We start from the raw sequence: 25,662 nt of genomic DNA, 5'->3' as shown, positions 1-25,662 counted from the left end.
TTTATTAAAATATATGAAAGCATATGTATTTTCAATTTATGAGGTAACAATACTATTTTCATTTAATTATGCTTTGATTCGATATTAAGAATTATTGTTACATAATAATGAAAATCATACTATATTTGTGTGTATTATTGCTTACATTTTTCACAAGGTAAAACCCATCGTGTTAGTGGCAAAATTTACAAAGCGCACTTGAGTGAAAGGTGATTGTTCCCTGTGTACCTGGATTTGCTTCCTGGGGAGCATTGTTCTATAGTTAACACATTTTTTTTTTTTTGACAGGCAGAGTGGACAGTGAGAGAGAGAGAGACAGAGAGAAAGGTCTTCCTTTGCCGTTGGTTCACCCCCCAATGTCCGCCGTGGTAGGCGTGCTGCGGCCAGCGCACCGCGCTGATCCGATGGCAGGAGCCAGGTGCTTCTCCTGGTCTCCCATGGGGTGCAGGGCCCAAGCACTTGGGCCATCCTCCACTGCACTCCCTGGCCACAGCAGAGAGCTGGCCTGGAAGAGGGGCAACCGGGACAGGATCCGGCGCCCCGACCGGGACTAGAACCCGGTGTGCCGGCGCTGCAAGGCGGAGGATTAGCCTAGTGAGCGGTGGCGCCGGCCTAGTTAACACATTTTAAAAGGGGTCCCTAATACATCTTGGAAGCAGCAATTCTTCACTTCAAAAATGTTTCCATAACATTCTGCTACCTTTATTTCTCCACTCTCTTTTTAATACAAAGTGTTACATAACATAATAAAAGCTTTTTTATGGAGTGGGGTTGATACACCATAGATTGTTTTTTTATCTGTTTTTCAGACAAGGAATATAAAGCATCAGGAGATGAAGTAGCTGGTAGAGGCAGAACTTAATACCTGTAAAGTTTCCCAATCTTTTAATCCAAAATGTATTCCAATACACATTCCAACAGCCTAGAAACAACCATTCCTTAGGAGCAATGTGGCCATAGGGTCAGTTTTGGAACTTAACCAAGTTGACCCCTCTCTTGTCATTATTTGTGTAAAAGCTCTTTTTGTGCTCCTATTTTAACATTTTAATCAATCTTTGGTACTGAGCAGTGAACATTTGCATGTAATTTTGGGTATCAGTTTTTTTAATAATTGACTACACAAGGAGTCAGTGCTTTGACTCAATGGGTTAAGCTGCTGCTTGTGATGCTGGCATCCGGTATCACAGTGCTGGTTTGAGTCCCGCTGCTCCATTCCTGATCCAGCTCCCTGCTAATGCACCCGGGGAAAGCAGTAGGACATGGCCGAAGTACCTGAGCCTCTTACTCATGTAGGAGATGAGAATGGAATTCTTGGTTCCTGGCTTTAGCTTGGCCCAGAACTGGCTGCTGCGGCCATCTGGGGGGCGAACCAGTGGATGGAAGACACCCCCTTCTTCCCCCCAAATCTACCTTTCAAATAAAGAAATAAACCTTTTTTTTTAAAAAAAAAAAAGCCTTAAAATTAAAACTTAAAATCAATAACTTAAATACTGGTGGAGAACAACTGAATAAAGAATTAGGCTATTTGAAAACAAATAGCAAAAGAGATCAAGCAATAGACATGAGGTCAACGTGCAGAATATCGATAATAGTGTGAGAGAATCCACAATATGTCTAATGGAAATGATGTAAAGATGATTCCAAACAGAATATCCAACAGGGAAGTATACAGGGCAGTGTCATCATACTGAGGCTGCAAATATCAAGGACACATAGAAGTCACTAGAGGAAATACGCCAAGTTTAGACTAGCAGCTGAGTTCTCAAAGTCAACTTGTGGATCAGAAAACAGGGATATGATTGAGATAAAAATTGCTGCACACCTGATGTTGTATATTCAGAGAACAAACTGCTTCGAATGTTGATGTGTGTGAGAGAGAGAGAGAGAGAGAGAGAGAGAGAGAGAATTTCTCATTTGCTGGTTTACTCTCCAAATGCCTGCAACATTGTAACATCCAGGTCTGAAGGAACTCAGCCCGGGTCTTCCACACAGGTGTCAGGAACCCAGGTTCTTGAGCTATCAGACCCAATGCCTTCATGATCCCTTGTTCTAACACTATGGCAATTACTAATAGATTTTCTAATAATAAAACAACTTTACATTCTTGGGATATGATCAACCTTGCGGTAAGGTATTCTACTTCTAATAAGTTGAAAAATGCAATTTCCTAATGCTTTTTAAAGTCACACTTTAGCTTGATTTCAGAAAGCTTCCAAGGTATTCTAAAAGAAATGGTTTTGCTAGCATGAAGCGAGCTGTCTGCAGGATCTACGGCTCAGAGGGCAACCCTGGACTCAGTTGCAGTTTGCTGCCATCTGGTGGCTGTTTCGCTGTAATTTCAACCTACAGTGATTGTGGAAAATGGGACAAAATGAAACTTTCAGGACAACCCAAGATTTCTAGGAATTTCCATCCCTCACCAAATTGTTTTGAACAAGGAAGACTGGTTGGAACTAATTGGCACTGTGCAAGCCACTCGAACTTGTTGCGTCGTCTGGCGCTGCCTGCCCTGTCACCCTGCTCCCTGGCCTGAAGAAAGTGGGTGAACAGGATGGATGGTATTTGGCAATTATGTTATTCCTGAATTTGTCTTATCCTTTGCACAGTTTTGATGAATTTCATTAAGAGTCGTTTACATTTAAAATCAAGGAGAAACATTATTTGTTCTCTTCATATTACCCATGGCATGTTGGAGCTCAAACTTGTTACATCATTTCATGATAGAGAAATTTTGCCTTTTTTTTTTTTTTTTAATTCTGAAGAGGAGATTGGATAACACTGAAATTACCCACTCTTAAGGTTTTCAAGAAATAATAGGAGACATTATCTGCCCAAATTTTACTAAGAGTTGACCTATCAGTTTTTTCCTTTAGTGGTTAAAAAAGTGGGAGATGATGATATATTTAACAACTCATTCAGTAACTGAGATGTGCAATTTCTTACGTAGATAAATAAATCAATAATACAAAATAGTCTGAGGTTCTGACAAAACTGCTTAATGAGTGATAAAATTCTTTTTTGTTTTGTTTTGTTTTTGACAGGCAGAGTGGACAGTGAGAGAGAGAGACAGAGAGAAAGGTCTTCCTTTGCCGTTGGTTCACCCTCCAGTGGCCTCTGTAGCCAGTGCGCTGTGGCCGGTGCACCGCGCTGATCCGATGGCAGGAGCCAGGTGCTTCTCCTGGTCTCCCATGGGGTGCAGGGCCCAAGCACCTGGGCCATCCTCCACTGCACTCCCTGGCCACAGCAGAGAGCTGGCCTGGAAGAGGGGCAACCGGGACAGAATCCGGTGCCCCGACCGGGACTAGAACCTGGTGTGCCGGCACCACAGGCGGAAGATTAGCCTATTGAGCCACAGTGCCGGCCCAGTGATAAAATTCTTCAACACACATCATTTAACCAATCCCTTCTGCAGGTTTCCAAGTCCTCTACGGTTTTTTACAAATTGTTGGGGAAATTGATTGGGATTGATTTGCTGCCACCGAATGCTGAGTCACAGTTTCACATCTGAAACATGGAGACCAAAAAGAGTTCTGTACATTTGAAAGTCATTACATGACGTGGCGCTTGAAGAAAAAACTTTTCAGTAAAATAATTCATAGTGCGGAATCCCCTCCAGGTTTCCACTAAATTCTCCTTGATATGTGTAGATGCACAATGACTCTGAGGTTAAGAAGTCAGGAAATTATGTTTGAAATGATATATTTATTTAGGCTGTTTACATTTATTAATGTTTACTTTCAATTCAAAAAAGTAAACATGTTTTTTTGCATTGAGTTTCTGTATGAAAAAATTAATTTTTTAAACTTCTTTCTAAACCTTTTCTCCCAATTTTAATTTTTTATTAGCGTAGCTTCAAATTATTGATTATAATTTTACTTACTTTATGTTGGTATTTTTATTAATTACTTGTAGAAATTGAAATATGTCCTCCTTCTACAAAAGAAGTGTATTAGTAGAAACAGAACCAAAAGAATGTACCCATAAGAAGAAATTTGCTACGCTAATATATTTGTTTTTTAAAGACTTTTGAAAATTTATTTGAAAAGCAGAGTGACAGAAAGAGAGAGGCATCGTCCACCTGCTGGTCTGCTCTCAGAGGACCGCCATGGCTGCGGCAGCTTTTGCTCTCCCGCGGGCTTCGCGCCTGTCTCAGCCGGCTGGCCTGCGTTTGCTGATGGGCTCCTACAGCTGCCGCCGCACCCACTCCACGATGCAAACAGGCTTCGCCTTCAGCCTGCGTTTCTGGCAGGAGACGGACCGGGGCATTTTTGCTGCGATGTCCCAGCCCTGATGGAGATCGCACGCGTCGACCCCTTTGTGAATGAGCTCCTGCCTTTTGTCCTCTGCGCTGGGCACCATCAGCACCACGGCTGGGCTGTCTTCCTGGCTTCCTGCGCTCACAGCCTCTGCTCTGTGCCAAGATCCCCTCCACCCGTGGCAGGAGCAAGACCTCCTCCACCTGTGGCTCCCAGGTAGCCGAGCTGAATTCATTCTATGGAACCGTCTTCATGTACGCCCAGCCCAGGGCCATCTCCGCACCAGAGCAAAGCAGGCTGCTAGCTGTGTTCCACACTCTGATCATTCCTATGCTGAATCCTCTGATTTATAGTCTAGGGACAGAGTGCTCCAGAAAGGCTGTTGTTGAAGAGTTATCTTTTCATTGACCTCCAGCCATGTATAAACTAAGACTCAACCAAGATCAATATTATCAATAACTCCCTGTGGAAGCATTTCCAAGAAAAGTTTCAGAGGTTAAGATTTATTTTCATTTTTAAAGTCATCATGGGGCTGACGCTGTGGCACACTAGATTAATCCGCCTGTGGTGCCGGCATCCCACATGGGCACCGGTTCGAGTCCCGGCCGCTGCACTTTGGATCCAGCTCTCTTCTGTGGCCTGGGAAAGCAGTGAAAGATGGCCCAAGTGCTTGGGTCCCTGCACCCATGTGGAAGACCCGGAAGAAGCTCCTGGCTTCAGATCAGCCCAGCTCTAGCCATCGCAGCCATTTGGGGAGTGAACCACAGGATGGAAGACCTTTCTCTCTGTCTCTCTCTCTCTCTCTGTAACTCTACCTCTCAAATAAATGAATAAAATCTTTAAAAAAATCATCAATAGATTCTTTTAAAATGAATTAAATCAAATCATTTCTGAGAAAACAAATTAAAATCTAATCTCAATAAAAACTGATACTTTAAAAAATATTTCTAGGTAATATGATTTCTAGGTATTACACAAACTTGTGATTCTTGTTTTAGTTGGGTTAGTTGTATTCGAAATTTCAATTAAATTATAGTACTAATATATTAATACTGGTAATAAATTTATTGATATTTCTATAAATATGAATATCTACATATTCATCTATCTATTGGGGAGGTAGAAAGAGAGATGCACACAATCGAATATTCTACAAGCTTTGTTTTCCTTAGATCATAATCAGGTTTGCCATTGCTCAATCTTTGCAAAAGGATTTACAGTGCTAATGTAATGTAAATTATTGACTTTGTCAAATAGTTGTACAGAGGAGTGGTACCAAATATTATACCACAATATTGATAAATCATCTAAATACTAATAATTCCATCAAGAAGCAAAGCAAAATAAAAAATAAAATGGAGGTGATATCATTGTTGCAAAACTGTCTTGTCATGGGACTCTTCAAGTAAATGTCTGGCAAATACTCAGTATGGTGCTTATTGGTTTAATTAGTTTCTATTTATGTCCTATTATTTTCACAGTTTATAGATTGATTTGAAAATCTGTATTATCTACCGGATTTGAATAATTTTTCAAAGATATTTTCTTGAATCCTAACATTAAAATATGATAAAAACAATACAACAAATTAATATATTATCAATGTTAGGAAATGGATTCCTATAAAAATTTAAAGATTTACATATATGAAAGGCAGAGTGAGAAAGAGATCTTCTATCTGTTGATTCACTAGTCAAAGGGCAGTAACAGCTGTAGAGAAACCACCTGCTTTCTCACATGGGTGGCAGGGCCCAATTACTTGGGCCATCTTCTGCTACTTTCCCAGGTGCATCTGCTGGAATTTTGATTGGAAGTGGAGCAGCTGGACTTGAACCAGCAACTCTGACAGGGAATGCTGGGGATGCAAACAGCGGTTTACCCTGCTGCATCACCACGGCAGCCCCAGCTTCTCGTGATAGTGTGCTCCTTTAAATGTCTGGTTCTCATCCTAGACGTTTTATCCTATTTTTCCCCTCAGTTAAACTTACCAAAGGTTTGACTTCATACCTTTAGGATTTTGTTTCATATTGCTATTTTTAAACTATTTATTTTATGATGTCTACTCACTAGTGTTTTTGTTTTGTTTTTCTTATGCAAAATTTTGTATTCAAAATAGCAACATGTAAAACATTACAAATACTGGATACACATTAAATTTAGCAATAAATTGCATGTACATCCACACACCAACATAATTAGCTCAATTTATTTTCCTAAGTTATTCTGTTTTATTAGCCTTATTTTTCTTAATGTATATGTTGAATGCTTACATTACCTTCAGTTTCTATTTAAATGAGTTATGTTTAAAACTTTGCATAGCTTTCAATATAATTTGTTTTTATTTTCATTGTTTTATAAATATTTTTCTTTCTCTTTTCTCTTTCACACTGAGTTATTTAGAGGAGGTTTCTTATTTCAATATGATTTATTTACTTAGATGATAGATTTTTGTTGTTGACGTCTAGTTTTTATTACCTTAAGTTCAGAGAATTTAAGCTCAGATCTTGTTTTAATGTCTGTATAGTGTTTATTGTACAAAATTTCTTTTTTTTTTAATTTAATTTATTTGAAAGACAGAGTTATGGGGCATGGGGAGGGGAGAGGTCTTCCATTCACTGGCTCACTCCCCAAATGGTTTCAATGGCCAGAGCTGAGCCAATCTGAAGCCAGGAGCCGGGAGCTTTTTCTGGGTCTCCCACATGGGTGCAAGGGCCCAAGTACCTGGGCCATCGTCTGCTGCTTTCCCAGGTGCATTAGCTGGATTGGAAGAGGAGCAGTGGGAACTCAAACCGGTGCTTATATGGGATGCCAGTGCTGCAGGCTGAGGCCTTAACCTGTTGTGCCACAGTGCCAGCCCCACAATATTTATTTTCTAAATATTCTATTAACTTAAGCACAGAATGCCTGTTCTATATTATAAAATTGAGATTTCTCTTGAATTAAATATAATAAAAGTTGCTCATTATGAGCAAATTGTTAGATTGGGAAGGCCTTAATTGTTTAATACCATACTCACCATATTAACTGAGTAAAAGAATAAGAAATTATCCCGTAGGGACCGGTGCTGTGGAATGGTAGGCTGGGCTGCCTGCATCAAAGACATCCTATGTGGACACCAGTTCAAGTCCCGCTGCTCCACTTCCAATCCAGCTCTCTGTTACGGCCTGGCAAAGCAATGGAAGATGGACCAAGTGCTTGGGCCCCTGCACCTGTGTGGGAGACCCAGAAGAAACTCCTGACTCTGGATCAGCCCAGCGCCGGCAGTTGGGGCCATTTGGAGAATGAACCAGTGGATGGAATACCTTTCTCTCTGTCTCTCCCTCTCTCTATCTGTAACTCTACCTCTAAAATAAATAAATAAAATCTTAAAAAAAGAAATTACCCTGTGAAATACATGAAATCTGTTCTATTTATATTAATAAAAATTTCTAAAAAATCTTAAAATCCTGAAAAAATATCATAGAACCTATAGAAAGAACATTTGATAAATTTTAACACCATGTTATGATTAAAAAAAAATTAGTCAACTTATAAAATAACTAAACTTCACTATTAAAGATGTCTACAACTGAGTGTACACATATTCTAAATGGGAAAATACTATATGCATTTCTTAAAAATTAGGAAAAATATTAACATGCTCTTTATATCTAATGCAATTCAACATTATGTCAGAAATCTAACCAGTGCAATGCAATAACAAAAAGAGATTAAAAGGGGGCCAACCCCGTGGCTCACTTAGCTAATCCTCCGCCTGTGGTGTCAATATCCGGTATGGGTGCCGGGTTCTAGTCCCGGTTGCTCCTCTTCCAGTCCAGCTCTCTGCTGAGGCCCGGGAGGGCAGTGGAGGATGGCCCAAGTGCTTGGGTGCCTGCACCCGTGTGGGAGACCGGGAAGAAGCAGCTGGCTCCTGGCTTCAGATCAGCGTATCTCCGGCTGTAGCGGCCATTTGGGGAGTGAACCAACGGAAGGAAGACCTCTCTCTCACACTGTCTATCCCTATCTGTCAAAAAAAAAAAAAAGGTTAAAAGTCTGATGATCAAATGTGGGATTACATTTCTGTTGCATAATCTTTACAAGTTTACAAAACTGCCTGGGTTAATGTACGAAGAAGAGTACTTGTCCATACAAAAGCAGCAAGCAAGTACAATATCAGATAAAATAAAGGTTTTAGGAGTAATTTAGCAAGAGATGTATAAGACCTCTCTTGAGAAATTATAAAATTATTTAGGGCACACAATAGAAAATATTGCTCAAGGCCGGCGCCGTGGCTCAACAGGCTAATCCTCCGCCTTGCGGCGCCGGCACACCGGGTTCTAGTCCCGGTCGGGGCACCGATCCTGTCCCGGTTGCCCCTCTTCCAGGCCAGCTCTCTGCTGTGGCCAGGGAGTGCAGTGGAGGATGGCCCAAGTGTTTGGGCTCTGCACCCCATGGGAGACCAGGAGAAGCACCTGGCTCCTGCCATCGGAACAGCGCGGTGCGCCGGCCGCAGCGCGCTATCGCGGCGGCCATTGGAGGGTGAACCAACGGCAAAAGGAAGACCTTTCTCTCTGTCTCTCTCTCACTGTCCACTCTGCCTGTCAAAAATTAAAAAAAAAAAAAAAAAAAAAAAAAAAAAATATTGCTCAAAAATTACAAAGAGCATCAACCATGTGAGAGGAAACTTCCCTATAAATATAACATAATTTTTTTCCACATTGAAGGACACTTTATAGAAGGTAAATACAAAATACATGTCCAGAGTACACAACCAACAAGATTATATACTGAGTGCCTACAAATCTGTAATAGAGGCTCAGCCAACCACTGGGAAATGGACCAAATATACTCACACACATTTCATAGAAGAACAAAAATAAAATTGCCTGTGATATTTTGTACTGATAGTAATCAGAGAAATGGGACTCAAATTGACAATAAGAGCCGATTTTACACTCGTTCAGGTGGAAAGAAGTGATGGAATCTGACCACGCCAGTCCTGGAGACCACACAGCCTGCTGCCTGCCTTCCCGATGGGGGTAATTCTGTCTGAGAGGGGACCGCTGGTTCTCATATGTGGTGGAACTTCCTTATGCTCTTCATGGTGTTGAACATATGTTTTCTGAAAATGTATCGTTTACTTTGATGATATCCAGATTTGTCAAATTTCATTGTATTACTCATTTTTTACTGATCGGAATTTTAAAAATCCTAGAAAATACCCTTAATAAAGATATGTGATTTGGGGCCGGTGCTGTGGAGTGGCAGGTAAAGCTGCCGCCTGCAGTGCCAGCATCCCATATGGGCGTTGGTGCAAGTCCCGGCTGCTCCACTTCAGATCCAACTCTCTGGGAAAGCAGTAGAATATGGTCCAAGTCCTTGGGCCCCTGCACCCGCATGGGAGGCCTGGAAGAAGCTCCTGACTCCTGGCTTTGGATCAGCACAGCTCCAGCCATTGCGGCCAACTGGGGAATGGACCAGCGGATGGAAGATCTCTCTCTCTGCCTCTCCTTCTCTCTCTGTGTGTAAATCTGACTTTTAAAAATAAATAAATCTCGGCCGGCGCCACAGCTCAATAGGCTAATCCTCCGCCTGCGGTGCCGGCACACCGGGTTCTAGTCCCGGTCGAGGCACCAGATTCTGTCCCGGTTGCCCCTCTTCCAGGCCAGCTCTCTGCTGTGGCCCTGGAGTGCAGTGGAGGATGGCCCAAGTGCTTGGGCCCTGCACCCGCATGGGAGACCAGGAGAAGCACCTGGTTCCTGGCTTCGGATTAGCGCGGTGCACTGGCCGCGGCGACCATTGGAAGGTGAACCAACGGCAAAAGGAAGATCTTTCTGTCTCTCTCACTGTACACACTACCTGTCAAAAAATAAATAAAAAAATAAATAAATAATTTTAAAAAAGATGTGATTTGCAAATATTTATTTGAGTTCATTATTTGATCATATTAAACATGTCTTTCAAAGGTAAGATGTTCTTAATTTTAATAAATACAATCTCTCATTATTTCACTTTTGGATTGTCCTCTGGTACTAACTGTAAGAAATCTGCCTAACTCCAGGTCACAAACATGTTTTTCTACGTTTCCAAATAGTTTCATAACTAGGTTTTGCATTTATCTCTTTGATACACTTTTAATTCATTTTTATGTGTGGTTCGAGGTATGAATAAATTCCAATTTTTACAAATGGATATCCAATTGTTCTAGTACTGTTTGTTGGAGAGATTATCTTTTTTTCTACTGAACACTTCTGTGCCCCTGCAGAGAATCGGTTTATTCTATGAGTGTGATCTGTTTATGAGTTCTGCTTCCCTTGGACTGTGTGGGTATGCTGATGTCAATTCCACACCATCTTAATGCCCTCAGTTTGTAAGTTACCTGACAGCAGGGAATTTGAGGCTGTTTTCAGCTTTGTTCTTGTCAAAGTTGCTCAAGTTATTCCAGGTTCTTTGTAGTTGTATGTAAAATTTTAGGATATGCTTTTCAGTTAATACAAGAACAAACCTTCCTGGGGTTTTGATTTGATGGAGTTGAATGTATAGATCATTTGGGGCATAACTGAACTCTTATATTAAGTCTTCCTATTAATCCTCTATGCAATTAGGCCTTTTGTAATTTCCTCAGAAATGCTTTTTAGGATTTTGTTGGAGTTTTTGAACTTCATTTTTTAAGAGGAGTTTTAGGTTCACTGCAAATTGAGAAGAAGATATAAGAAAAAAAATTTTTTTCCTTATAGACATGCCTAAACTTGCGGCTTGTCAGATTTGGCTGGTAGGCTGTAGATCTCTGGCTCCTGTACTAAATAATTAGTTGGGGGGGGGGGGCCTCCAATCGAAAAGGAAACAAAGTTGCTAAGCCTTCAGTTGACAAGGCCGCTAAGCCTTTGCTGGAGTTTGCTGCACTTCCGCATCCCAGTGACTCAGCGTTTCCAGCAATCTAAGATGGCCCCCAGGGGAGGTACCTAGTCTGACAGGAGACTTCCGTACTCGTGAACAGTATGTGTCCTCGGCTGTGATTGGCCCTTGAGGGCCTGCCCGACTTGTGTCCTGCCTTACCTTTCAGCTGATTGGCCGGTTACCTTGTGCCCTGGACAGCCCCTTTTCTGTGTCTATAAAAGCTCTTCCCCTCCCAATAAAGTTGAGAACTTGGCTGCGCCCTGGGCATTGACTGATCTCCGGCTCTGGTGTGGTTCCTTTGCCGCCGACACTCATCATCCCGCTTGGCCCCTGAGCTCCCCAGGCTGGCCCTGATGAGCTCTATCAAACCTGCTGCCCCGTGACGAGCAGCAATTAGTTATCTTTTAGAGTAATTGAAAATAAGAAAAATAAAATTTTATTTTAAATTTATTCAATTAATTTCTGAATCATCCATTTTTTTGTAGATTTCAGTTTCTGACCTACACCACACTCCTTTGACCTGAAATATTTTCTTAATATTTCTTGTAGTGGGCAGTAAATCTTTTCAAGCCTTTGTCTTTCTTTTTGTTTATTTGTTTGAAGGATATTTTCACTGGTTAAAGATTTAACCAACTCAAATTATTTTTTAAATTCACTTCTCTAGATTTTTCAAAACGTATTTCCTTGTGAGGCAGAGACAGAAAGATATTGCTCCATTCACTTCTTCACTCCTCAGATATCTGTACTGACTGGCCCTGGCCCGTGTAGGAGCCAGGGGCTAGGAACTCCATCCTGGTCTCCCACATGGGCAGAGACCTGACTCCTGACTCCTTACTCCTTCTCCTTCCCAGAGAAGTTTGGGGTTCCACAGCTCTCCTGTCAGTTCCGCTGCTACTTGATGGTAGTCAGGGTCACTGTGAAATTGGAAGGAAGTGAACTGTGCTCTCGGGAGTGTGACCCTCGCAAGAATTGCTGGCCCGCCTCCAGGTGTCATTCCAACTGGCAAGTATGAGGGGTCTTCAAAAACTTCATGGGAAATGTGTGGGATTTTATTTATTTATTTTTTTTTGCCCTAAAAGCAAACTTAACATTTAATTGCATTTCCCTAGAACTTGTCAGAGACTGAATTTGTTTATACTGTTTTTCTTCATTCTCCTCCTCCAGCTGCAGTAATTTTCCACTGTCTTCTCACACTGCAAGATAATTTATTGAGATTCCCTACCTGGCTTAATTATTTTGCTTTATCTTTTAAATTTTTACTAAATTCTGGTCATACTAATTGACCAGGACCAGAAGACTTCCTTTTATTTTTTTAATTTTAAACATTGCTGCTAATATTTTCCCACTAAGAATCTGTGATTGTAAATTTTTTAAAAATTTACTCATGTTCAAATCATGCAATTTCTATTCCTGTTTTGCAAAAAAAAATTTTAAAGAAGTTGCATATTATTGTATGAGTGCTTTTCTCTGCATCATTTAGGTAATTTTTGGATATATAAATTTTGACTTGTAATCTGCGAATGTGACAGTTAAATGTTTAGACTTCCTAATGTTCAACACTAATGACATCTTTGGATTCCTTATCTCTGATGAATTCAGTTGCTAATAATATTCTTGAGAAACCTGTACCTGTATTAATGAAGAGTTAGCCCCTGAAATTTCTTAAAGCATCCTCTCCTATTTTTATGATTTTCTTATCACTATTTCACCTGCAAACAATAATCTTTTTCCCCTCTGATTCAGATGTACTTTATTCTTCTTTGCTTATTACTCTGGCTAGCATTTCCAATAATACTTTGAATAGAAGTGGCAAAAGTAGACATTCTTGTCTCTGATCTTAGAGGAAAACGAGTATGTTTGTGTTGTTTTTCAGATATGAATTTTATTATGTTGTTGAGGTAGTTTCCTTTTATTTTTAGTTTTTTGAAATTTTCTGTTCTGAAGTACTGAATTTTGTAAAATTCTTTCTCTGCATCAATTGAAATGATCATGTGTTTCCCACTGTATTTCATTAGGATGGTTTATTACTGGTTGATTTTCATATGTGAACAATCCTTGTCTTTCAGGAATAAATCTCACTTGGTTAAGGAGTATCATCCTTCTTAATACATTGTTGGTTGGTTAGCATTTTGCTGAGGATTTTGCATCAGTGTGTATAATGTTTGTAATTTCCTTTCCTCTTATGTTCTTGGCTAGCTTCAGTACCAGGGTAATGCAATCCTTATAAAATGAGATCGTGTTCACTGCTTCTCTCATGTATCACAAACGCTGTTACTGGTTCTTACATGGTTGGTAGAATTCGTTGATGAGGCTATATAATATCCAGGAGTTTTCTGTGTCAGATTTTCTTCTTCTTTTTTTAATTACTGAAACAATCTATTTATTAACTATAGGTCCATTCACGTTGTCTATTTCATTCTTGGTAAGTTTTGTATTTCCAAAATTTTGTGCAGCTCCTCTAAGATAGCTCAAAGTTGCTCCTAGTAATGTTTTATGATCCTGTTCTTATTTCAGTAGAATTAATAGTAAAATCCATTTTTTATTTCAGCGTTGATTTTATTTATTTGGGTGTTCTCTCTTTTAGTCCATCTAGCTTCATCGGGCAGAGTTTTGGATTCATGGATTTTGTGTTATTTTTCTGTTCTTTATTTTATTTAACTCTGCTATGATATTTATAGCTTTTTTTCTTTCTGCTGGTGTGGGTTTAGTTTGTTCTTTTATTTTTTAAAAAATATTTATTTATTTACTTGAAAGAGAGACTGACAGAAAGAAAGGAAGAGACAGGGAGGAGATCTTCTATCTGCCAGTTGACTCTCCAAATGATCACAACAGCTGGGCTCAGCCAGGCCAAAGCCAGGAGCCAGGAACTCTGTCCTGGTTTCCCACATGGGTGACAGAAACCCAGGTATCTGAGATCATTATCCTCTGCCTCCCAGCCACATTAGCAGGAAGCTAGATCAGAAGCCTGAAGTAAGTGGGACTCGAACCAAACACTCTGATAGTGAGATGTTAATGTTCAACTAGCGGTTTAACCAAATGTGCCACAACACTTACTTGCGTCCTTTGTTTCTTATTACCTTATTTTGTTATGTAACTTAATGATCTTCCTTATTTTTTAATGTAAAAATCTATAGCTATAAACTGCCCCCTTAACAATGCTATCACCATGTTCCATAAATCTTGTTATGTTGTGTTTTTGTGTACCTTACTCTCTAAATAGTTTATAATTTTCATTTTGATTTCTTTAGTTATTCATTGGTTAAGAATGTGTTGTGAATTTTTCAGTTTGTCTTCTGTGCTCATCTTTCACTTCATCCTACATGATAGAAGACACTTTCTATGGTACCCATGTTTTGAAAACTATTTAGACTTCTGTGTGTGACCTAAGATGTGATCCATGTTAATACTTGTCCCAAGTGTACTTGAGAAGAGTGTGTTCTATGGTGTGGGGTAATGTGTCCTGTATATATCTTTTAGATCTACATGGTTCATTTTGCTGCTCAAGTCCTCTGATTTCTTACTTATCTCCCATCTGATTGTTCTAACCATTTTTGAGTGCAGTATTGAAGTCTTAGCTATTAATCAATAATTTTTAGATTTTGCTTCAATTTTATCAGTTTTTCCTTCATATATTTTGATGGTCAGTTGTTAGGTTTGTGCATGTTTACAACTGCTCTAAGGGTGTGTCAGAAGATTTGTGGGAAAAAGGAATTAAAAGATAAATCAGTTTTGTTGCAAAATTATCTTTGAGGAATGGGCATTGTAGGGCAGTGTAAGCCATGTCTGGGGATGCCTGGGACCTGTTCCATCTCCGCTTTTGATCCAAATTTCTGACATCTCTTTCCTCTGAGTAGCCCAGTGTTTACAGTCAATAGACATTTACATCCTTTAATCCAACAAGCCCTGGGTACCACTCAGGAAGCTACATAACGCTCCTCTATTATTGTTATTAATCATCTTTGCCCTTGGAGAATATTAACTCAAACATTTTAAATTAAAGAGAAAGTCATTCTCAAGGTAGCTTGTTGGAAGCCAGCCCTGCTCTGATGGTTTCCAAACAGTGGGTTTCCCAGCGGATGCTTTAATTAACGCCCCATTGTCATGGGTAAGTGCATGGGTTAGAAAGAGCACTGAGATTGAGGGATTTGCACCTTTGGGAAGGCTGATGGGCCATGGGATCCCACCAGTCTCAAGGTACAATGAAGAACAAGGGGACCAATGTCTCAGTCTTACCCGTGGGTCTGTTTTTCCCATGATGAACTTTGGTTGGTTCCGGGCAACTAGGTGATTCCCACTGGTGGAATAAAACTTTTGTAGCCTGCTATGAATTACCTTAAGAAAAGCCTGGGGAAAACAACTGGTAATTTTAATCAGTCTCCTTGGGCCCTATTATAAAGTGAATTTAGTTACGAACAAAATTAGAAAGAATCTTAAGAAACCCCTGGGTAGATTAGCACAGCGCAGCTCAAGCTTGAAATAGTTTCAAGTGGCACAGTAAATATTCACAAAAATAGAGCCAGAGACAAGTATGATTTCCTTTTCAGCTTTCATGCTTGTCTTAACACACACACAACTACATCACTCATAAGAATCTCTTGGGTAGATGTCAACATCATTAGATGAATTCCCCAACAGCGCACATGATAAAAGTAACTTTAATTTACCTACAAACACAATTTCTGATTCTTTCCACAGAGAATTACATCTTCCCTTAATCACATCTCTCTTTCTGAAAAAAAAAAAAAAAAAGTTTGCAAGAGTAAATTTTAGCTCCTGGTTCACACCATTTTACAATTCTCAATCCCTGGAAGTTGATTTAGAATTGATCTATGTTTAGTGCTCCTCCAGGGGAATGTTGTATTATTCATGAAGCTTAATGGACAGCCTAGAATAAGTGGGGGAAAGTAAAATCTCCTTTCCTGGAACTCTATCCCCGCTCTACTGACAAATCTGAACTTCAATTTTTCTTGCTGCTTTCCTTCACTCAGTTAAAATACTTCTATGATTTGTTTTCCATTCAGATCACATTAGGTGCATGGTTATCAGACATACATGGTACCTGTCAGCTATGGTCTGGTTGCTTTGACTTAATAGATATGTTTTGAATTACTGAGGTTCTGTGGGGTACAAGTCAGTATTCTCAGCCAGTGATTTTAATCAGAGCAACAATATGGATTAATTTTGCCATTAGTGCTCCTTGGACTTGACATCCATTAAATATCAATATCACATCTGTACTATCAGTGGAGTGTACACAGGATTTGAGGAGTGGCTACAAAAAATATTTTTGTCCAAGTCTTACCACAGACATCTATTATATACTCATGTATCTTAAAAAAAAAAGTTTTCTTCCGGTCATGTTAGCGTTAACTCTGGGGAAATAATTACTGGGAGGTATCCCTCGACTGTTATCACCACAAGTGGAAAAATAAAAGCAGACAGCCAAAGAGCAAGAATGGCCAGCCCCTGCCATCGACTGAGACAGTGCAGCACAATGTTTGCTTACATCTTCAGAATCATTGCAAAGGAAAACAAGGTGCTTTCCTTACGTTAACTATTGGCCAACAATAAAACTTGATAAATTTTTGGATTGAGGCTAATTCTAGACATTAAATAATTAAGCTATAATTAAAATCCTTTCATTTAAAAAGAAATCCTTTCATTTACTTTCCCCAGAATCTCCTACCATATAGCAATGAGGAGGGGCCTTAGCTGTGAGAGGTGATGCTTTAAAGGGTAACAGCATTTCTTAAGGTGAGCAGATTTTTCTTTTCTTTTCTCTTTTTTTTTGAAAGTCAAAGTTACAGAGAGAGAGAGAGAGAGAGAGATCGATCTTCCACCTCCTGGTTTACTTCCCAGACGGCCAGGGCTAGACCAGGCCAAAGCCAGGAGACAGGAGCTTCATCCTGTCTCCCACATGGGTAGCAGGGGCCCAATCATGTGGGGATCTTCTGCTGTTTTTCTCAGGCCATTAGTGGGGAGCCTTGTCTGAAGTGGAGCAGCTGGGACACAAACTGGTGCCCATGTAGGATGCCAGTGCTGCAGGCTACAGCTTTATCCATCGCATCATAATATTGGTGTCAAGCAGATATTTTTATAATTCTTCATTAGGAAAGAGAATTTCAGTTTTGTTAATAGATTATCAAATGATCGTGGGGCAGAACTTAATAAAGAAATGTGGCAAACATACATTATGGAATACTACCCAGCCATTAAAAAATGAAATCCTGTCTTTTGCAACAAAATGAATGCAATTAGAAACCATTCTGCTTAGTGAAGTAAACCAGTCTGCAACAGACAAATATCGTATGTTCCCCCTAATTTATGGTAACTAATATACAGAATACAAAAAGTTCATGTATGTGAGTGAAATTGGCATTTTGAGATTGGGTTATTGTCTACAGCCCTTGTCTATACTCCTGAGAAATAGTGAGTTTTCTGTTTACTGCGTGTTGAATTCCTCATTTAGTGGAGGGTTAAGCTTGTGATTATAAAATAGACAGAAAATACCTCATTGTAAAAATTAAAGAAAAAGGCCGGCGCCGCGGCTCACTAGGCTAATCCTCCTCCTTGCGGCGCCGGCACACCAGGTTCTAGTCCCGGTCGGGGCACCGATCCTGTCCCGGTTGCCCCTCTTCCAGGCCAGCTCTCTGCTGTGGCCAGGGAGTGCAGTGGAGGATGGCCCAAGTGCTTGGGCCCTGCACCCCATGGGAGACCAGGAGAAGCACCTGGCTCCTGCCATCGGATCGGCGTGGTGCGCCGGCCGCAGTGCGCCTACTGCGGCGGCCATTGGAGGGTGAACCAACGGCAAAAGGAAGACCTTTCTCTCTGTCTCTCTCTCTCACTGTCCATTCTGCCTGTCAAAAAAAAAAAAAAAATTAAAGGAAAAAAAAAAGAAAGGGAAGGAGGAGAGAGGAAAGGGGTGTGAACAGGTAGGAGGGTAGGATGGGAAGTACCACTGTGCTCCTATATCTCTGTATATGAAATACATGACATTTGTGCACGTTACATAAATAAAAAAAATTTTAAAAAGGAGTTTCATTATAATTCTCTTGTATAGCATTCAAGTATATGCATGATACATCAGAAGGCCAGAAATCACACTTTACCTAAAGACAGAAGGTGGGGACCAGGAAGGAGAAAGACAATTGAGGTTTAAATTTTAGGTGCTCTCTCTCAGTGTCTAATGTGTTCAGGTAGGAAAGACCTTGTGTTTTTGTGTTGGCACAAATGTTTGTTTAAAAATTTAAGCTGACAAATAATTCAGAATTAATCCTATCTCCATACTTCGTAAATCCGTAAGCAGTCAGCTTACACTGGAGAAACTTCTTGACATAGAAGCCCATTTTTTTGAAGCCAGTTCATTTCATTTTCAAAATGTTCTCCTTAAAAAGCTTTTCCTTCTTTGTGCTGAGCAGAAAATCGCTTTCCTGTGACTTCCTCTCACTTTTTAAAGCTCTCCCCTTTGTGTTTTTGAGAGTAAATCAAAGCTCTTAAGCCCCTTAAATGGATGATGGAAATGGCTTCAGCTTTCTTGTATAGACTTCAACTTCAGTGAAATCTTACTTGTCAGGGACAAGCTCAACAATACTGGCAACTTATTTATTCTATTTTTTGGGCCTTTCAAATGCGCTGACACCAGAATTAGCTAATTCAGTTATCCATGTTAGAAGTATATATTTAGGAAGTATATATTTAGTATATATTTGGCTACTCCTCCGTAGACGGGGACACCACCCATGGTCTTCTTACATTGAGTATTGTGGAGTCGTTGATGGCCACAGCAGAAGCAGCTCCTCCTCCTAAGCAGCTTATAAGATATGGAAGAGAAAGATGCCGTGGAATCGTAAGTTCTATAGACAAAAATAGATGGAAAAAATGAGTCATTTATGACATGTTTTCATTCAGTAGACACATAAAACAGCGAAGCAACAAAGGAGAGGACGATCCTGTGTCTCTGTGCAATCTAAACCATTTAAACTATGTAATTATTTTGATTAACGTACATTTATCTCATTATCTCGAGAGCTAAAATGTCATTTCTTTTGTAATTGTAGAAAGATTCAGACCTGACATCTATGGAGAGACAATCACTTTAAATCCTGTCCGCCAGATGGCGCTAGCAGCGCGCTCTTCATGGCCATGTAAACGCCTTGGCTCCTCTGCGGTGAAATAAACCCACGCGGCATTTCTTTAACTAGTAAAATAGGAATGTAGTCATACGGTCATTTCCTTCCTCATATGGCATTCACTTGGCAGTTAGGAACTTGAAATGATTGCATTGTTTAAACTGAAAACATATGCAATTTGCTAAGTGTCCAAATCCTATTCTGGGTTATTAGCGTTACTATTGGAGTAAGCAATGTTGTCAGAGCAACCAATAATTACTAGCACACGGGCCACCTACTTTTACGGCGCGGTAACCATGTGTGGAAACTGAAGAGACATTATTTAATGCTATTTAAGCATCATTTCAACAATTTAAAAAATGACATCTCCACCCGAAAAACAGTCCAGACACTCATCATACACTTGGGTTTGTACCTGAGGGAGATTTTCCTAAATTCATGAAATCTGTCACAAAGATTATTCTTGCATTATATAATTTGTTCAGTCCTTTTCTCCGAGGAAAATACAAAAATCTAAAATAAAGTTAAAATTCTTAGGAAGTCTACCAAATAAATTTATAACTCTGCATTGTTTATACTATAAGAAATTTCTTTGTGAAATAAATTTATATCCTTATTAGTCTCAAAGGATGCATTCTGATTAGGTTTGTTTGATTAGATAGTTCAATTGTGAAATTTAATTCTTGAGATTTGTAGGGAAAATCATTGAATGGTATAATCATATAAAGATACAGCAGACTAGAGAGAGAATGTATAGTAACCAATCTTTGCTACAAGTGTAGAAAGATGGAGTAAAAAAAATAACTGCCTAAATCTCTAGAGCTTCAGAATAATTTAGCATAGCTTTTGCCTTTCAAATAAATAAATAGATCTTTTAAAAAGTGTAGTGATATATAAATAGAATATTCTTCCCTACAGTAGGTGGAGTATCAAGTAAATGTACAACTTGGGTATTTTATGTATTTATAATTTCCTATTAAATTTCTTAAACTCAAAATACTGATTGGTGGACTTTGGAGTTGAGGTGAGGTTAGGTACAATGATATCATGTGACGGAATTAAAATTCTGTCTTATATTTTTCTTAATCAGCTTCTTTGGTGTTTATGGGTAAAATTATTATTAGAAAGGATTTATCTGGAGATTTTAAGTTCAGAGTCTTGGGATCGTGCTGTGCTTGATGGAGGAAAACTTCAAAAGCCTGGAAAGACTGAAAGCTCCCTGGGGACTTCCTGTATAGGAGTCCAATCTCACCTCTGCCAAAAGCACCCTCATTTGTCCTTGGTACTCTTAATAAATATCTCTCACCCACAAACACCCACACACACCCTCACACCCCTCCCCAAACACACCCACACCCTCCCCCCACACATACACACCCCCACACCCACACAGACATCCACCCCCCCACATACCCCCATACATACCCACACAGACCCATACCCACACATACCACACACACACATCTACACATACACACAAATAAACCCCCCACATCAACACTCCCCCACACACCCACACCTCCCCACACCCTCACATACCCACATAAACACCCACACAGACCCCCCCACATACACACATCTACACACACACACACATACACCCCTCACATCAACACTCCCCCACACACTCAAACCTCTCCACATCCCCCACATACTCACATATACACCCACACAGACCCCCCCACATACACACATCTACACACACACACACCCCTCACATCAACACTCCCCCACACACCCAAACCTCTCCACACCCCCCACATACTCACATATACACCCACACAGACCCCCCCACATACACACATCTACACACACACGCATACATACACCCCTCAGATCAACACTCCCCCACACACTCAAACCTCTCCACACCCCCCACATACTCACATATACACCCACACAGACCCCCCCACATACACACATCTACACACACACACACACATACACCCCTCACATCAACACTCCCCCACACACCCAAACCTCTCCACACCCCCCACATACTCACATATACACCCACACAGACCCCCCCCACATACACACATCTACACACACACACACACATACACCCCTCACATCAACACTCCCCCACACACCCAAACCTCTCCACACCCCCCACATACTCACATATACACCCACACAGACCCCCCCACATACACACATCTACACACACACACATACACCCCTCACATCAACACTCCCCCACACACCCAAACCTCTCCACACCCCCACATACTCACATATACACCCACACAGAGCCCCCCACATACACATACACACACACACACACATACACATACACCCCTCAGATCAACACTCCCCCACACACCCAAACCTCTCCACACCCCCACATACTCACATATACACCCACACAGACCCTCCCCACATACACATACACACACACACACTCCATTTCAATGGCCGCCAGTTGCCTCAGAGGATTTGATCTTATATTATTTTGTTCTCATTCTTAAACACCTAAGAAAATTTTTGTTGTTCTGCAAAATCACTTAAAGTTTTTTGTTGTTATTTGCTCGCTAAACGATTGAGAAGTTCTTGTTAGGACCGGAAGCAATCCTTCCGGATATTCTCAAACTCCTCCCTGTTGTGATTGGGTCAAGGTGCTGGCTTCCCAGGAAAAGAAATAAGAGATTTCTTTACCAGCACATGGAAGATGTTTCTCTGTCTCTCCTTCTCTCTCAGTAGCTCTGCTTTTCAAATAAAAAAAAAATCTTTAAAAAAGAAGAAAAGAAAAAAATCACACTTTAAAATCAGATAAGCAGGAAAAGACTGTACAAAAAGTGCTGTGTTTTATCATAGAACTAGCAAATAGATATGTGTGTGTGTTCATCTATTTGTTTAGGATGATATGCAAATTTTTCCTGAAAATGCTAAGTATAAGGTAAGAGAGAAATCCGATGAATAATTATATGAGTATGAATTCAACACGTTATGATTGTGGGCTCCATTCTTGCTTATCGAATGTAGTTGTTTCAGTTTCTGCTCACTTGGAGTATTTTATTCTTGCTTGTACTGGACCCTGATGATCAGAACATCAGAAAGGGGCCGGCATTGTCAGCAGCCGGTTAGGCTGCTGATTCTGATACTGGCATCCCACATTGGAGTGCTTGTCGGAAACTACATGGAATGCCAGGACACGGAAGATTCTCTCTCTCTCTCTCTCTCTCTCTCTATATATATATATATGTATTTATATATATATGTATTTATATATAAATATAAATATATATTTATTTTTATTTATTTGAAAGGCAGATTGATATATATGTACACATATATATCAATCTGCCTTTCAAATAAATAGAAGATACATTTTATTTTTATTTATTTATTTTTTTTATTTTTGACAGGCAGAGTGGACAGTGAGAGAGAGAGAGACATAGAGAAAGGTCTTCCTTTGCCGTTGGTTCACCCTCCAATGGCCGCCATGGCCGCAGTGCTGCGGCCAGCGCACTGCGCTGATCCAAAGCCAGGAGCCAGGTGCTTATCCTGGTCTCCCATGGGGTGCAGGGCCTAAGCACTTGGGCCATCCTCCACTGCACTCCCGGGCCATAGCAGAGAGCTGGCCTGGAAGAGGGGCAACCAGGACAGAATCCGGTGCCCCGACCGGGACTAGAACCCGGTGTGCCGGCGCCGCTAGGCAGAGGATTAGCCTGTTGAGCCATAACACTGGCCTAAAAAATACATTTTAATAAATGAAGACATAGGGGCCAGCGTTGTGGCGCAGTGGGTTAAAGCCCTGACCTGAAGCACCGGCATCCCATATGGGTGCCAGTTTGAGTCCCGGCTGTTCCTCTTCTGATCCAGCTCTCTGCTATGGCCTGGGAAAGCAGCAGAAAATGGCCCAAGTCCTTGGGCCCCTGCACGCATGTGGGAGACCTGGAAGAAGCTCCTGGCTCCTGGCTTCAGATCGGCACAGCTCCGGCCATTGTGGCCTTCTGGGGTGTGAACCAGTGGGTGGAAGACCTCTCTGTCTCTACCTCTCTCTGTAACTCTGTCTTTCAAATAAATAAAAAATAAATCTTAAAAAAAGTAAATGAAGACATAGTTGCAAACAACAATGAATTCATTAAGATAAGCAAGCATTGTTTTGTGTAAAGGGAGATGTACTCTCCGATACACTGGTAGTTGGAGACTTCAACCTGACGCATTTGTTGATGGACATGCTGACGTGGACCAGTAGGCAGTGAGCACCAAGGAGCTGAGGTTTGTAAGCACTGCCTGCTGCAGCCAGGGCCAACGCACCGGAGAAAGCTTCAGCTATCCTGGGCAGAAGGCCTGGCCAGCCAGTTCAGCAGCCTTGGCTGAACCTTGCTTGATAGCGGATTTTTTCCCCCACAAGATTCTAATTTAGTGCTCATTGATGGTACCCAACATAGTAATGGATCACATATGGGCAGGCTCCCCTTGCATGAGTAACTTTCATTCTGAGTTCTTCCAAATAAATTAATTGCGTTTGTATTTGGATTTTACTCTAATGTATCAAAACCAAGATAACACCATAGGTAACATTCATGTTCATGAAATGCTAATGAACAGGTTGCCATAAGAAGTCAATGTTTCTTTAAAAGTTATTTTAGACTAACAGAAGCCTTGTTCTCTATTCAAGGTTTCTAAGCTAATAGGGTTAATTAGATGGACTGCATGGGCAGTGCTAAAGGAAAATGACATTTAGATGGAATCACCGTAATTGCAAGAGAAGAGAAAGTCACATAGGGAGAAGCTTCCTAACACTTTATTCACACGAAAGATGAACAACACATAGATAAGAGCAAAGCAAGAATTTACTTTTGACCAAAGAATCAAAGCCCCTCGCCCGACCTGAAGGGTAAATATTTGAAATGGTGTCACAGTGCATGTCATTCACTAGTGTTTATTAACAATTGATTATTTAACGTGTGTGATTATTAACATGTGTAGGTTGCAATTCAGGGAGCAGACTCTAAGTAAGTCAAATTCTATTATCCTATATATGCTACCAAAATTATTACATCTTATTTTCTTTAGCATTTTTCTCAAGAAGAACACTATTTCTTTTTCTTCAGTACAATGAAGGGAAACACCCTGACCATCAGCCCATAACTCCTAGAGAAATAGGAAAATGATATAAATATTTGTGGAAAAAATGATAGTGATAGATGTTTCCTTTGGTGCAAAATTGAAATTCTCGAAAACTTTTCATCATATGCATTCTCCGTGAACTTTTTAGGGTCTTTCCTATTGGTGAACAAATGACTGAAACATTGACTGATTCTGCTTCGTAGGTCCCTTTTGCTTATACTCACTGGAAAAGGTAGAATAAATCAAATGGTTTCCTGGATGCTAAGCTATTAGCCATTAAATCATAGTACATACTGATAGAGGAATCACCACATCGGGGTACGCTCTCTGGAGTTTAAGTTTCAGCTACCACGGCTAGTTTGGGCCATTTGCCTAAGAGCGTTCTTTTGCGTTACCCTTTGAAAGGCTTCCTTCACTTCTTTGTTCCTCAAGGTATAGATAACAGGATTCAGAGCAGGTGTGACCACCGTGTACATGAGTGCTGTCGCTTTGTCTGTTCGCGGGGTGTGTGCCGTCTTGGGTTGGAGGTACGTGAACAAAGCAGTGCCGTAGAAGAGCGAAACGACCAGGATGTGAGAGGAACAGGTGGAGAAAGCTTTGCGGCGGCCGGCTGCTGAGGGCATTCCTACGATGGCCCCAAGTATGCGCACGTAGGAGCAGAGAATGAGGAGGCAGTGGCTCATGATGAAGAGGACAGAGACACAGAACAGCACCAGCTCATTGTGGGAGGTATCGACGCAGGCCAGCTTCACCACGGGCATGATATCACAGAAGAAGTGCTGAATCCTCCCTGCTCCACAGAAGGGCAGACTGAAGATCCACGTGGTCTGGGCTGACTCCACCACCACCCCGGTGAGCCAAGATGCTGCAGCCAGCTTCAGGCACACACCAGGACCCATCAGGAGGGAGTAATGCAGTGGGTAGCAAATAGCCACAAAGCGGTCATAAGCCATGGCCGCCAGCAGGCAGCATTCTGTCAGTCCCAGGATGGTAAATGTGTACATCTGGGCTGCACAGCCTGCCACACTGATGGTCTTGTTCTGCACCAGCAGGTGCACCAGCATCTGAGGCACCACACTGGTGATGTAGCACATCTCCAGGAAAGAGAGGTTCACCAGGAAGAAATACATGGGGGTGTGCAGGGAGGGGGTGACGCTGATCAGGTAGATAATGATGGAGTTGCCTCCCAGCGTAAATAAGTAGATGACTAAGAACACACCAAAGAGGACCAGCTGTAACTCTGCTAGAGAGGAAAAAGCCACAAACGTGAAATGGGTACAGAGGGTCTGGTTTCCAATCATCGTGGACTCGGAGCCAGACAT

At 40.9% G+C, this 25,662-nt stretch overlaps 1 protein-coding gene across 1 annotated transcript; it reads right to left on the bottom strand.

Annotated features, from left to right (window-relative positions):
- Window positions 1-24,681: 24,681 nt before the first annotated feature.
- Window positions 24,682-25,662, bottom strand: LOC133768062 (olfactory receptor 10C1-like). The gene has a single exon (XM_062202475.1). The coding sequence runs from the start codon at window positions 25,660-25,662 to the stop codon at window positions 24,682-24,684; it is 981 nt and encodes a 326-aa protein (XP_062058459.1).

Source organism: Lepus europaeus, chromosome 10 (assembly GCF_033115175.1).
Source record: "Lepus europaeus isolate LE1 chromosome 10, mLepTim1.pri, whole genome shotgun sequence".
NCBI lineage: Eukaryota > Metazoa > Chordata > Mammalia > Lagomorpha > Leporidae > Lepus > Lepus europaeus.
This window is presented reverse-complemented; position numbering and strand designations above follow the sequence as displayed.

What these genes read in the sequence shown, in the direction of transcription:
- LOC133768062 (XM_062202475.1), bottom strand. Translation starts at nt 25,662, where the DNA reads ATGTCTGGCTCCGAGTCCACGATGATTGGAAACCAGACCCTCTGTACC.